Source organism: Telmatherina bonti (genome assembly GCF_933228915.1).
Source record: "Telmatherina bonti genome assembly, chromosome: 10".
Lineage (NCBI taxonomy): Eukaryota > Metazoa > Chordata > Actinopteri > Atheriniformes > Telmatherinidae > Telmatherina > Telmatherina bonti.
Window position 1 is genome coordinate 19013107 of NC_136628.1, and position 14756 is coordinate 19027862.

At 37.8% G+C, this 14756-nt stretch overlaps 1 protein-coding gene across 1 annotated transcript; it reads left to right on the plus strand.

The window, feature by feature from the left end:
* Positions 1 to 756: 756 nt before the first annotated feature.
* On the plus strand, positions 757 to 14725 carry LOC306761484 (lissencephaly-1 homolog A-like). The gene is made up of 11 exons (XM_079247676.1): positions 757 to 945; positions 6864 to 7143; positions 8404 to 8488; positions 8597 to 8671; positions 8803 to 9009; positions 9779 to 9947; positions 10713 to 10815; positions 11035 to 11263; positions 12977 to 13078; positions 13164 to 13320; positions 13469 to 14725. The coding sequence occupies exons 2-11, from the start codon at positions 7112 to 7114 to the stop codon at positions 13540 to 13542; spliced, it is 1233 nt and encodes a 410-aa protein (XP_079103802.1). The 5' UTR covers positions 757 to 945; positions 6864 to 7111; the 3' UTR covers positions 13543 to 14725.
* The last annotated feature ends 31 nt before the right edge of the window (positions 14726 to 14756 follow it).

Genomic DNA, 14756 nt, shown 5'->3' on the forward strand with positions numbered 1-14756 from the left:
ATGGTCTTAATTGTGATTTTAAAATTACTAAATTCAAGTCAGCATCAGTTTACTCCATATTATCATTTTCATGATATTATTTTCACGTCAATTACTGACAATACTGTACTTATACTAAACACAAAAATAATTACAAAATTCTGTGTTCCAAGAGATAATAGTGATTTTCTTAACCATCATCATTAACTGAATTATATTTTGCATGAATTAAAACAATTTAGCTCAGTCTGCTTTCAGAGTTGGGCAAATAAACAAATATTACAATGGCGGCTCTGTGTTTACTTTTTGCAATACAAAAAAAAACAAACAAACAAAAATCACACAAAAATATAAATAAACTCTTCATCTACAGGTGTATAAATGCAATGTTTGTTGTTGTTGTTTGTAATCTGATTACGTAATCCTGATTCTATGTAAACCGTAACTGTCTTGCTCTGTTCACCATCTGTGGAGCAGGTGCATGATTAGTCCTTGGGTAAGATTAGCTCAAGTCTTACCTCTGCTCACTTGTGTATAATTAAGATAACCTGCCTCCAAAAAAAGAAAATTAAACAAAACGGTAACTATTTTATTCGATACTAAGCAACTTTTTTTTTTTTTTTCTTCAATCTTTGCATCAAAAGCTCCTACTCGTGAACAGACCAACAACACAACGTAATTCATATTTTTGGTCTGTTTTGCTTTAAATACAAGTATCTTGTGCGAAGTGTGTATGGTGCGCGCCACCGCCCACCTCAACGTGCGCGCCACCGACATTCAGTCGCGACCGTTAGCTAGGGCCTTGCGGTGCGGTGCGGTGCGGGGCGGGGCGGTGGTACCAAGAGGAGAAAATCTGACCGTCCGTGCCGGGTGATGTAAAAAGTCACGTTACTGCAGCCGAACCAGAGTGTCCCACTAAATGCCCAGACCCGTCATGGGAATATGAGATTCAGCATGTATGAAAAGGTGAGTTTAAAGGTCGGACAGCAGCGTTTTCTTTTGTTTTGTACTTAGTAAGACTTGTTATTTTGACGACTGCGGTGTCTGCGTTTACCCGGTCCGATCTCAAAATGGCGGAGAGGCCCAAAGCTAAGCTAAGAAGCAAAGTTGTCATTGTGAAAACCACTAACTTAGAAACTGAACCTTAATATGATAAAACTGTAATGTGTTTCAGTCCTACTCAATGTAAAACTGAATTTAAATCCAGCACCGCTCCCAACAATGAACGCTTGGCCTGAATCGCAGCGTTTGTTTTGAAGCTTTGCTGGACATTTGGCTAACATTAGCATCGCCTGTTTATGGAAGTGTGTAGATGAGCTAACGTGGTACGTTAGCTGTCCATGCTAGCTCAGCTGCTGTCATAACAAAATGTACACTTTTTAATGTGAAGACAGACCTTATTTCTATCGTAAACATGACATTTTATATTGTTATACTTGAATAGTTAAATCATGGGCTTTCTGTACTGCGTGTATCACCTAACATTACCACAGTGTTAATCAGACTTAGTAATAAGATTTTCCTAATGTCAGTTTACGAATTAATTATTTTCATTAAACTAGCGGTTTATTATCTACTTATTACCATAAACAAAAGGCCTGTGTGCGTTCTGAGATGAGTTTAATACTATTAATCCAGTGCTCTGAAGCTGACAGCTCCGTTTTACCGTGCTAAGCTAACTTAGCTGGAAAGGGCGTTGCTGAGCCATTGCTGCAACTTTGCCCTTGTCTCCCCAGAAGCTGAGAAAGAGGCCATCCGAGCCAGATGTTTATCTATGTTCTCTCAATTAATAGATTTTAGGTAATAAATGTTGCTATCAAGCACATTGCAAATCAGAGGAATTGCTTTTAGGATGGAGCTCAAGAAATCAATGTTATATACTAATATTGAAGAAAACTGTCCTGATTTTGATATTCACAAATTGAGTCAATATGTAATACTAGGTTTGAGGACGTTGCATTGAATGCATTGGTCCATGCCTGTAGAATAGTAGACAAATTGTCTGCTGAAGGTGCTCCAGTCAGGGTCAAAGTCCCTTTGGTATTATATTTACTGTCAAGCGTATTTATTAACCATTCTCCACAATTCTTGAATACAATAGTTTGATTTAATTGATGATTATTTATTTACAGATTGATTTAAGTAATAGTCAAGTGCAACCTATTCCTTGTTCTTTCATGATACAATTTAATCTAGAACAGCATTTTTTCTACCCATGTTTTTTTCATATAAATAAACATCAAACTCACCTTTAAACATCAGTTCATATTTCTTTATTTCTTACCGCATTTATCGTAAAATAAAAAATTGTCCTCAACTTAAACTGTCCTCAACCCTACACTTGCATATCTGGAAAGAATCTAGAGTGCTTTTCCTTTTGCTAATTATTATTCTGAGGCTCTAAACTGCATTACTTGCTTGATTGTTGGCCATTTTCTCTTTGTCTTTTAGTTGTTGCTTTGACACAAAAAATTAAGCACTTTTATTATTTTTTAAATAAAGCAAATATTTCGTTATTCTGTAGCTTTACTTTGGTGTGGAAAATACAGAATTTATAAGTGACAAATGTGAGAAAGTAAATGTTGAATGTTGCATAATAGTTATTCAGGGCAGGTTTATTTTATTGGGGTTTTTTTTTTTTTTTCTTAACAGTAGTCTTTGCTATTTGTTGTTTCTGCTCCTTTTCTTTTTTTTTACTATTAAATTGTTTGGCATTGGCTCTCCCAGGTCCATTTAACCCAGTCAGCATTTGATCAGTGCCTAATTTTGCTTTTCTTTTTTTTAAATTTTTTTTTTAAAGGTTTTATTTTGTTTTTATTGGAAGACTGCACATTAATCAATCTGGGATTTGGGATAAGCTTTTAAAGAAACTTTTTGGCACATTTATTTTAGCATCCCTCGCCATTGATTTCAGTACTCGCACTTTAAACTTGACTGTTATCACTGATATCAAAGGCTGAGGGTACTTTGAACTCGAAGATATCATTGGTTGAACAAACCTTATATTGTTGAGAGTTGCCTGGAAAAAAAAAAAACAGATGCAGGATTTTGTAGGCAAATATCCCTCTGTGATTTAGTTAGAAGGTACTGTTTTGGACTTAGATCAGCTGTCACAGTTATTGATGACAGAAAGTGAAATATAACCTAGGTTAATGCATTGTGATGATTTCATTTGTTTGTTTTTGATAGATTTATTTCAAAGCTGTCTTTTCCAAATAACAAAATTAAATGCTGATAAATGGTTTATATAAGTGAGGCATGTTTTGTTTACTGTTAACATGATGCCAAATGGTTGCCCCACCCGAGGAATGAAACTTTTGTATTAATTATTTAATCATGTTTTTTAACCTTGGTCTTTAGACAAAAAAATGCACTGGCAATACTTTATTAAGCAGCAATGACAGTCTTCCTTTTGTTCCAATTTATTCGTTGTGCAGATTTGCTGTTTTAGTTTTTAGTTGCGCCTCTGCAAGTTGAATATGTTTTTGGGGTTTTGACGACTGATTAACGCAAAAGTTAAAATCTGAAGAAGTTCCTACATTTTACAGAATTAAAGATTGAAACTGAAGAACTGGTGTCACACCTACACGTTTTTGCTCAGTTAACTCTGCTTGACACTTTTTTAGTCAAGTGAAATTAGTAACAGCTGACGTCACAATGTGATATTGCTGCCTAAAAGAGACCTATTCATCTTGTTCTCTTTTTATGTTTTCATTCTACAATCGATGATCAAAAATCCAAAACTATTATGTACTTGACATAATGTGAGATAGATACAGCGGGTTAGCTTTGTGTCATAGTGAAGCTTGAGAGATATTAGGTGTTTGCTGTTTTATTCTTCTTTGCCAGCATCTGAATTAAATCTGATCATCAGAGCTTGGTAATCTCATCATGGATAATCATATGAGTTATTTTATGTATAGTACTTAAATAAAAACATTTCAGAAAGATCTTGGCAACATCATGATAATCACTCAGTGTTTAAAGTAGCATTTACTATCAGTTTATTAAGAAGGAAATGTATGCCAATAGATTTAATCTTTGTGGACCACATTAACTAAACAGTGGATAAGTGTGTGTTGATCAAGGTGAAGTGTATTCCCACTGGATATATGGCGGGAACTTTTGAAGAAAGGCTATGTTAGTGTGTTGGAAAGTTGCAAGAACTTAATAGTTGCACATTACTGCCACCAAACGGTGTCCGAAACTGAAGTCAGAATGCAAAGGTGCACTCTGACTTCAGCACTGCCCACTACAGGATGAATTGACTTCATAACCAGAGCAACGTTAAAACGTGGAAGTATGACAGGTGATTTATAGCAATGCTACGAAGGGACGTGCTTATGACAATGTAAGGGAGCATGACTGGGCCTTCTGTAGTGATTCTCAGAGCTATTAAAGACAAATGTGACTTACTCTAATGTTGTTTTGGTTAAGAATCCAAAATTATCTAGTTTGCAATGGTTTTGCAACAGAAATGTGTAGTATTGTCATATTTTCATCTTGTTTATAACTTGAATAATAACAACTGTCTTAATTTTAATCACATAAGCATTATGAAATACTATTTTCAAAGCCAAAGTCATGACTACCTTCATCTTAATATTCTGTCACTTAAGGCACCCACTTCACAAGTATCTACAATGAATTTTAGGTGTTTTTAAAAGGGCAAAATGATCTTTTTTACAAATGCCTATTAAGTACCGTTCAACTTTTTTCCATCCCTCCTGTTTTTAAAACATATAACCTTATCTGTTCACATATTTATTCAAAGGTTTCATGTTATTTTAGAGAAATGGACTGTGTGGTCCATTGTGTGTCATACGTCACCCTTCAATTCTGTTATATAATCATTTTTGATAAGTTGATCCATTGATAGAACCTTGAACTGTTTCAGATTTATGACCGATCATGTTCCCTCTGAACACTAAGCCTAGATAACTGCATATTTATCTGTTAGTGCGATGATGCACTCTCTTGCAGTTCTTAGCTTAGTGTGTCTTTGTGTTTCTTCAGAGCAGTTCTTGTGATACAGTACATACAGTTAAGGTGTCTTAAGCAGGTGCAGAAGCCACAGAGATTGACTAGGTTACGTAATAGTTTGGAGCGTGGCCTGTTTGGTCAAATGGCTATTTTTGAACCACTCGCAGTTCTGTTCACTCCTGAATAATACTTCTCTTTTCTGTCCGCTCATTAACTTGCCTGCCGGTCTGAGAGGTGGCTTTTTTGTTGGAAACTTCAGGCACATCACTGATTTTTGTGTTCAGGCTGCTGTGATGCCTCTGAAATTAATTGTTCATCTGTATGCTAGACATATGTGCTGCCAAAAATATACTAGCATATAATTAAACTTTTTTTTCTTTTTTTTTTCTCAAAGAAATCTGCTTTGTGAAATGGAGAACAGTGGACAGACAGTGGTGCAGTCAAGCGCAGTGACCAAAACATTCAGATACCCTTCTTAATGGCTGGCGTTAATCCTGTTAACTACCATCCAGCCCCTTCTTTGCATTGCACTGTCAGCTCTGTGGTGGACTTGTGGTCTCTGTCACTTAGAAACACGCACACACGCATACACAGACAATCTTTGTGTTGTCTGGTCAAACTACTAAGCAGCTTAATGCTTTTGTGGCCCCAGACTCCAGCAGAGTTGAAGCTCAGGAAGTTACTTTCCAATCACTGAATAGTACATTTGGATTTTGAAAATGTGCTGTTGATTATTTTGTTTTGTCAGATTTGAACTTAAAATGGATATTGAAAATTTTATAATTGGTATCTCTGGCACACATAAGATTGTGTTTTGATAGGATAGCTGGTACAAAGCCATTCAGGTAAGATTAGTAGGATTGACCAATACATTCTTAAAGTTATCTCTTTCACAGTATCCTATGGTTCAGGTTAAGTTTATGACTGTAGCGAGTCTTTAGTTGTGTTTAAAATTACTGATCTGAAGCAAAAATTAAGAATCTGCAGTTGAAATGTTAATTTTTAATGACGCCACAATTTGATTAAGATTTACCTGTTGTTGCTTACTGCATTTCTGTAACTGTCATAGTCTGATTACTGTTCCCTTTTATTATTGAAGAATTAACAAACAAGTCTGAATTCCCTTTATAAAGCCTTTAAAATGTCTGATATCTGTCTTTGGTATAAATAGCTAAGTCTGTATTATTATTATCAACACTTTATGGCTAAGATTTGTTGATCTCTTCCCTTTTTGAGCTGGAGGACAAAGTTGACCAAACCTAGATTATTATTTACCAATCAGTTGGATTAGCTGTGCATCATGAGCTTGTGGAGTTCAGGTTAGGGTGATAATTGCTTGCACATTTCCTTTTTTTGCCAAAGTATTCCAGCCTGACATTATTACCTGATGCTCATTGCTGCCCCCTTGCCGCTGTATTACATATTGATACTAATATTAGCATAAAGTTATATAATTTCTACATTAACTTGAAGTTAATGTAAACACATAAGTAAAATGTTCTTGTTCCATTGAAACCAGAAAATCTCCAGTCAATAAATATACATTTTGATATCACGTAGGCTTAAAAAATCATCACCTCTACACAAACAGGAGTGCAACAAAGACTGGGAATTGTTTTCTGTTTTGCTTTCAGACATTGATTGTTTAAATGTTATACATTGTTGCTTATGTGCTTTATTCACCTATATTGTATTTTGCCAGCATACCTTGTTATTTTCCCCCCTCATCTAATTGAATTTTAAAATTAATTTGAAAAGTACACAACATAGATGTATTTACCAATTTGTTGTTTTTCTCTTTCTCCTAATTTTTCTTCTATGTGCCTATTATTTATCTATTTTTTATTTTAAAAATCTCCCCAATTCTATAAACCCACTTTTCTCTGTTTTCTCTCCTTCAGGTGATGGGCACGTCTGATCAGTGAGTGACATTTGGATCATTGTAAATACCTGTGGGGCATCTTCCTGGTTGACAGCAGATTCTCCAGGTCACTTTTCTCTTCGAGTGTCTTTGCCACCTCTCAGCTTCTGAAGAGAAAAAAACGCACATCTCTGGGGACCAGACTCCACCCCACAACATACATCCCAGCCAGACTCTCCCACATCACCTCATCCTCACCTCCGTGAGAGGGAGAGAGCAGCAGCCAACATGGTGTTGTCACAGAGACAAAGAGATGAACTGTGAGTGTCCTTAAATGTAGGAATACAGGCTCATTGCACATGCAGATAACACACAAGCAAGAGTGGTGCTTGTGAAGAGAAGTGCTTGTACTAAAATGTGCGTGCATATTTCATTTTTGAATAATGCTTTTTTAAAGTTTGGCCATAAGCACAACTCGACATTACATGTTTTTCCTTTGAAGTAGAAACAGTGGGGAGCTGTTCATCTGTGTGGGAAAAGTCATCCAGAACACATTCATGCAGAAGTTTATGAAATTCCACAGCATGTTTAATTTGTAGGGAACTGTGAAGAGATGTGAGCTTCAAGGTGCTTCTCTTGATAGCTGCTTAGTGAATATTTCATGGCCCACACGACAGGAGCAAAGCAGAGGGGGATGGGTAAGGAGAAGGAGGAGGAACTTTGATGACTGGTTAACATGAGCAGCTTTGTGCACTGTTACTACTTGGCTGATTGTATGGAAAGAATATGTGCCAGTAACTAAAAATACTTTTTCATATAGTATTGTTTTTGTCCTGTTCAAGAACATCTAATATTTTTTTTTATTAGTTTAAAAATCTGTATTTTAAGTCTTAGGGAATTTTGCCAGCAGTTCTGATCTCATGCTTAATGTCTGCGGCAGTTTAAACAGGGTTGCATTTATCAGCCATTCTGTCTTGAAGCTTCAGCCTAAATTTAGCATCATTACTCATTAAATATTTATTCTTCATCTAATAAAAACTTGTTTCCCCTTTTTATATAACTGCATATGTATGTCCATATTTGAGGTTGTTTCTAACGCTTGTGGGTTGCTCTCGTTGTAGCGTCTAGCTCTGGGTTCAGTTCTCATTGTGGAAAGTTTCTGGTTTCCATAGCAGCGCAAACACTGTTTCCGAATTTGGTCCATACATTTAATGTTCCCTTATGAAAGGTTGTAATTTGCTCTGGTACTTCCTGAAATTTACTGACATTTAAGGGAGAATTGTAAAACCTGACTCCAGTCACTTCCATCTGCTCCATAGGATGTGATCTCGCCTATTTAAAGGAGGAGCTATGCTTTCTGTTGAGGTGGAGGCAATATTTATTAACTTTGTAAGACTGTGTATGAAGAATTGATTAATTTATAGAATACGCAATTAAAATTGCATCATAGCTGGACACACAGCTGGAGTAGATGCTGTAATGTGTTAGGACCTTATCTGAAAATGGTAATGAAATGCAAGGTTAGCATCGTACAAAATTCCTCTTATTGTCTTTTGCTTTTTTGTTTTTTTTCCTTTTAGAAATCGGGCTATAGCAGACTATCTTCGTTCCAATGGATATGAAGAAGCCTATTCCACCTTCAAGAAAGAAGCAGAATTAGATATGGTGAGGACAGACATAAGCTTGAAAATAATAAATACGAAAACCATTCTTCAGAAATAAAAACTTACTTATGAAGTGGATTCCTGTTTAAGTGTCTGTCTTTCCGTGTAGAATGAAGAGGTAGATAAGAAGTACGCTGGGCTTTTGGAAAAGAAATGGACCTCAGTTATCAGATTACAGAAAAAAGTAAGGAATGTCTACAAGTATTTGCGTACACACATACACATGCAAATAAATGAATACATTTTGTGTGTGTATGTGTGCATTGGTACCTGCTGACAAGTTTGGAAATGTCTTCTTCCTTGACTCTTGTTCAGGTTATGGAGTTGGAGTCAAAGCTTAATGAGGCCAAGGAGGAGATGACACATGGAGGTTCTGTGGGTCAGAAGAGAGATCCAAAGGAGTGGATCCCCCGTCCTCCAGAGAGATACGCCCTCAGTGGGCACCGTGCTCCAGTCACGCGTGTCATATTCCACCCTGTCTTCTCTGTCATGGTCACAGCCTCTGAGGATGCTACCATCAAGGTGTGTCAGTGTTTCCAAACATTTCCCTGGCATTTTATTAGGTATGAGCCAGTATGACAGCCTCGCTCATCAGTTGTAACTGCATACAACTGATCATAGTAAGCCTACTTTGATCTAAAGTCACACCTTGATGTCATAGACAAATATTAGTATAGTGATCATGAAATCTTTGCCACTGCACACTCCATAATGCATGTAGAATCCCTGTAGGAGTACATTATCTTTCTGACACATTTTAAACAAGATTTTCTCATCTTCTATATGATGACATGTAGCCCATTATCATCTTGGTGTCATGGTTTAAAAAAAAAATCTTGAAGGCAGATGGTAACATCTTACCCAAGTGCTTCACTGCCCAAAGTGATGACTGTGTGAAGCAGCCTTTATTAGCAAAATCACTGAGCATTGCAGCACATTCACTGCAGATCTAACCCTTCAGATCAAAGCTGTACTGCAGATCTGAGGCTGCTCTCCTGATTTATCCTCAGCTTCTCTGCTTCAACCAAACTCTTAACACTGCCCTCTCTTCCTCCCTCCTTCCTTCCCTGCTCTTTATTCTTCCTCAGTCTGATTAGTATTACGTACTGTTGTTAATTTTATTATTACTCATCTACATGGAGACAGGCTGATGTTTGTGCTGTCAGGCCCTTTTCGAGAGCTAAGATTTAGTCTTGGACCATTATTGTTTAGTTTCATAGAGTATTTGGTTCTGTTTTATAATTGTTGACTAAAGTGACTCTGTGACAGCTTTATGTGTCTGATATTTTAGGTGTGGGACTATGAGGCAGGGGACTTTGAGCGAACCCTCAAAGGCCACACAGACTCTGTGCAGGATATCTCCTTTGATCAGACGGGAAAACTGCTGGCTTCCTGTTCAGCTGACATGAGCATTAAACTTTGGGACTTTCAGGGCTTTGAGTGCATCCGAACAATGCATGGTAAGAAACCTCTATAGAAAATAATGTAGGTTACAAAACAAACAAACAAAAAAAAAGCACCAAGAAAATTTCCCCATTTGTTAGCTTATCCATTATGACCTGATGCAACATAGGTGTGGTTTTACACTTCAAACCTTGTATCCCTTTTTTTCTTTTTTTAAGACAAATTCGAACAATTTCTTAATGTATTGTGATAAATAAAATAAAAAAATCAGGAATTAACAATAAAAGTAGAATGTTTTAACCTCATAGGTTTTGTTATGTTGCCAGTTTATTTAGAGGTTAAGTTATAAATGGTTTCTGTCTTTCAGTCAGAGATTACTTTTTTTTTTTTTTAAATAAGATCATCATTGGTTAAAAAATTACGATTGTAACTACTTAACTCCTTTTTTTCCTTCACATCACGCAAATTAGTTTACAGAGCAAACATTATAAATCAATTTACAAGTATTTATATTTCATATCACCAAAGACAACTTTTCTTTAACAGTGTGCAATGTTTGCAGGACAGCCCATTCCAACAAATCCTTCAGTTTAATCAAAGCTTTCCCAAGCATATGAGAAGATTTCCTTCAAAACGGTTCACTACAAATGATGCCAATAAGATATGCCTTTCTTGTTGGTTTCAGTTTCACTATGACTGCCTAGCATTGTTATACTTTAGGTTGGTTTAGCTGTAGGTATTTTTAGACACGCCTGAGAGAAGTTTAGGTATAAAAATTCGCTCTAACCGATGGCATCTCAAGAATTGACTATTTCTTCCAGGCCATGATCACAACGTGTCATCTGTATGCATTATGCCAAATGGTGACCACATAGTGTCTGCCTCCAGAGACAAGACCATCAAAATGTGGGAGGTAGCTACTGGGTAAGTGATAGGGAGATGATTTACTTTTCATTCTTATATAGATTGATAGAATTTTACATGCAGCAACTAATCCCCCCTCCCCCTCCACCCCGAGGTTCTGTTTTCAGAATTTATCCCTGTGATCTTGACTTGATCTTCAACAGTAATGCATTAATTTAAATGATTTCGTATTAAAAGTGCTTCTTTTGTAAGCGTATTTGTGGGATTTTCCATCCGTAGGTACTGTGTGAAGACATTTACAGGACACAGGGAGTGGGTGAGGATGGTTCGCCCAAATCAAGACGGTTCATTGATCGCCAGCTGTTCCAATGATCAGACAGTCCGTGTCTGGGTGGTCGCCTCAAAGGAGTGCAAAGCCGAGTTGCGGGAACATGAACATGTGGTAGAGTGTATTGCCTGGGCCCCTGACAGTGCTCACCCCACCATCTTGGAAGCTACAGGCTCAGAGGTAAATAATATTGCTGCTGATCTGACTTTTATCTCTTGAGGAGGTTCATGCATTTAAAGTGTGAGAGCGAAGGATCAGCTGTTTAAGTCCAGATAATTATGAGACGGATTATTTCCTCTGATTTAATTAAATCCAATTTTATTTGAAAAGCACCACTTCACAACAGTGTCATCTCAGGGCACTTTGCAGACACATCACTTTGAGCAAATTCATGATAAATAGCCTAGATAAGGAAAAGCAACTGATTGCATTGAATCTTCGAACAAATCCTTAAACCTGAACATGCACAGGGAAACAGTGGAAAGGGAAAAGCTTCCTTTTTAGCAGGAATGAAAAACTTCTGGCAGAACCCGTGTCAGGGAGGGCAGCCATCTGCCTTGACTGGATGGAGCGGAGAGGACAGGAAAGAAAGGTTAACACATACTGCAACTTTTATCCAGGAAGACCTGCAAGAGGACAAATGCATTAATGATGCCTATCCTGTAATACCTTTATACATGAAAGATAAGGAGCAGAGGGACAAAAAGGAAGTCCGCAGTGCACAATGGGACACCCCTCAGTAGTCTAAGACTATGGCAGCATACTAAACTTAATCTTGGAAGGTAGACAGAATGTCTGCTTCCTGAACCCAGACTGGGAGCTGATTCCAGAAGAGAGGAGCCAGCAAGCCGAAGGCTCTTCCTTCCATCATAGTCTTCGAGACTCGGAACCACAAGTAAACCTGCAGTCTGAGAGCGAGGAGATATGCTTGGAATATATGGAACTATCAGATCTTTGATATACAATGGAGCTTGGTCATGGAGAGCTTTATATGTGAGAAGAATTTTAAGCTCTATCCTAGATTTAACAAGGAGCCAGTGTAGAGATGCTAAAACTGGAGAAATAGGATCTGTACCGCTAGGTCAAATCAGAACCCTCGCTGCAGCATTTGAGATCAGATGGAGACTTTTCAGGGTGTATTTGGGATAGCTGTCCAGTTTACAATGCCAGACAATTGTGTCCTAAGTTTTACTGGTCCAGAGATGGCAACCTCAGGCTTGTCTGTGTTTTTAAAAGGAAAAATATCAGAGTCCTTGAGGCTGTAAGACATCTTTGTAATCTTACAAACTGATTTAATGGGCTTCATGGATCAGTAAATCTGAGTTTCATCCACTTAGTATTACTAGACACCATGGTATCGATTTCCACTGCTAAGGGAAGCATGGAGAATGTAAAAAGTAAGAACCCTGAGGAACTCCATGACTTACTCTGGTGTGTGTGATGAAAACTCATCATTAACAAACTAAAATCTATCAGATAAATATGACTTAAACCAGCTTAATGCAGTCCTTTTACTTACAATCACCTTCCAGCCTATGTAACAAAATGTTTATTGCTTACCTCATTAAAAACTCACTTATTTAGAACATTGTATTAATTGGTAATTCACTGTAGTTTCAGAAGATTTTTGTAGCTTTTGTTTAACAAAGTATTTCAGCTGCTTCCTTCCGCATTTTGAAGTTAACTTTGTTATTATGGCATCTAAATTTGATTATCCATTCTTTTTAGCTTTTGGTTTTTTTTCTTTTCTTTTCTTTTTTCTCCAGTCTTTTTAAAACTGGGTTTTTAATACTTATACTGTCATACCAATTTAATACTTTATACTGTCATACCAATGACCTAGTCAGTCACTGTTTCTCATGTACCTTTTTTGTATTTATTTTTGTTTTGCAGAGTAAGAAGAGTGGCAAACCTGGTCCCTTCCTTCTCTCTGGTTCCAGGGATAAAACCATTAAGATGTGGGACGTCAGCATTGGGATCTGCCTTATGACTCTGGTTAGTAGTAAAAGGGAAGGCTTATGACTTTGTGTTGCTGCTTCAGAATGAAGAGTGTGGTGTGTTAATGGCTTGATGTCTTTAGGTTGGACATGACAATTGGGTACGTGGGGTATTGTTTCATCCCGGAGGACGATTTGTAGTGAGCTGCGCTGATGACAAAACCATTAGGATCTGGGACTACAAGAACAAACGCTGCATGAAGACCTTGTGTGCCCATGAACACTTTGTTACCTCTTTGGGTGAGATGCAGTTTATTATCTGGTGCTCCTCAAACATCTTATATGAATATGAGATTAACTAGTGCAAATACTGAATATGGGTCCATGATGAAAAGATGTTTGGCAAACTTGTATCACATTTCTGAACAACTTCTTTCCTCTTCTGCAGATTTCCACAAGACTGCTCCCTATGTGGTCACAGGCAGTGTCGATCAGACAGTCAAAGTCTGGGAGTGTCGCTGAGACAACCACTTATTCTGTCCGCCCTGCCCCACCCCGCTCCCCCCAAAGAAAGAGAAAAACAAAACAAACAAAAAAAAACAAAAAACTATCCTACCCAATCCTCTCCGGCACCTGCTTCTCTCTGTTCAGATGCCCAGTCCCTCCTCACCTCTCGCACTCAAAACCATAGATGACCAAGGCGCTTTACCCTTTCCCTGCCCACCCCCACCCCTCCTCTTCATTGGTCAGGCCCTATTAAGATGACTATTGTCCTTTTGTGTAAATTATTCTGGATGTAGGGTACGCTTAATAAATGTCACGCAATCTCTGACACACAAACACACTCAAAGAAAAGAAGTATTCTTGCATGGTGACTCTAACAAAAAAAGAAAAAAAAACATTCAACGTTGTTTAGATATACAAATTTGCATACTGTTGCCATGACTCCCCATCAGGTCAAAGGTTGCTTTGAGGTGATGGGTAGTCACAGCACCCCCTTATGAAAGGGGTCAACGATGTGTTTAGTTTTGTTTTACTCAATGCCTCCATAACTGGTCTGCCACTGCATTATTGCTGGTGGAGAACGTTGAAGAAAATAATGGAGAATAACAAGGTAGCGGCTCTCCAGAAGAAGTTAAAGAAAGTAAAAAGGACGCAGCTTCTCAGTTGAATCACATGAGGTTTTGTGGGCAATTGCACATGTACGTGTGTGTGTGTGGGGGGGGGGGGGGGTTGGTGGGTGTGTGTTAGTATGTTACGACAGGAGAATCTTTCCTCTGCTCTGATGTTTAGTTGAGAGGGGAGGCAAAGCTCACCCAGTGTCCCTTCAACATCTTTTACAGACTTGCTATCTAGTAGACTCACTGGACCTTAATGATCTGCAAGCTGCTGAGTACAGGCACAAGCTCCAAAGGAAGTTTAACAGAGGAAGAAGTTGGTTCACCTTTTTTATGAGGTTTGTGTGTGTGTGTGTGTGTGTATCTCATCCCAGAGAATCGCCCAGTGCCCTCTTGCTCGCTATCTCTGCCTTGTTAACCCATCGAGGGCTCCCTCACAGGATTTTCATTCAGTTTTCTGTGGTCTCACTGCTCTCTTTACACACACATACACTCACAAATGCACATACACGCACAGTAAAAGTTGTGTATCAATATATCTGGATGTCATCGTTTGCAACATAATGAAATAAAATCTGTAAATATAAGTTATCTGTTGTGTGTTTTCTTTGAAGGAAG

Excerpts from the sequence above, each read along its gene's own strand:
- LOC306761484 (XM_079247676.1), top strand. The coding sequence starts at position 7,112 with ATGGTGTTGTCACAGAGACAAAGAGATGAACT. Across the intron at positions 13,079-13,163 it reads GGATCTGCCTTATGACTCTG|GTTGGACATGACAATTGGGT; the intron begins GTTAGTAGTAAA and ends TGATGTCTTTAG. Across the intron at positions 13,321-13,468 it reads ACACTTTGTTACCTCTTTGG|ATTTCCACAAGACTGCTCCC; the intron begins GTGAGATGCAGT and ends CCTCTTCTGCAG.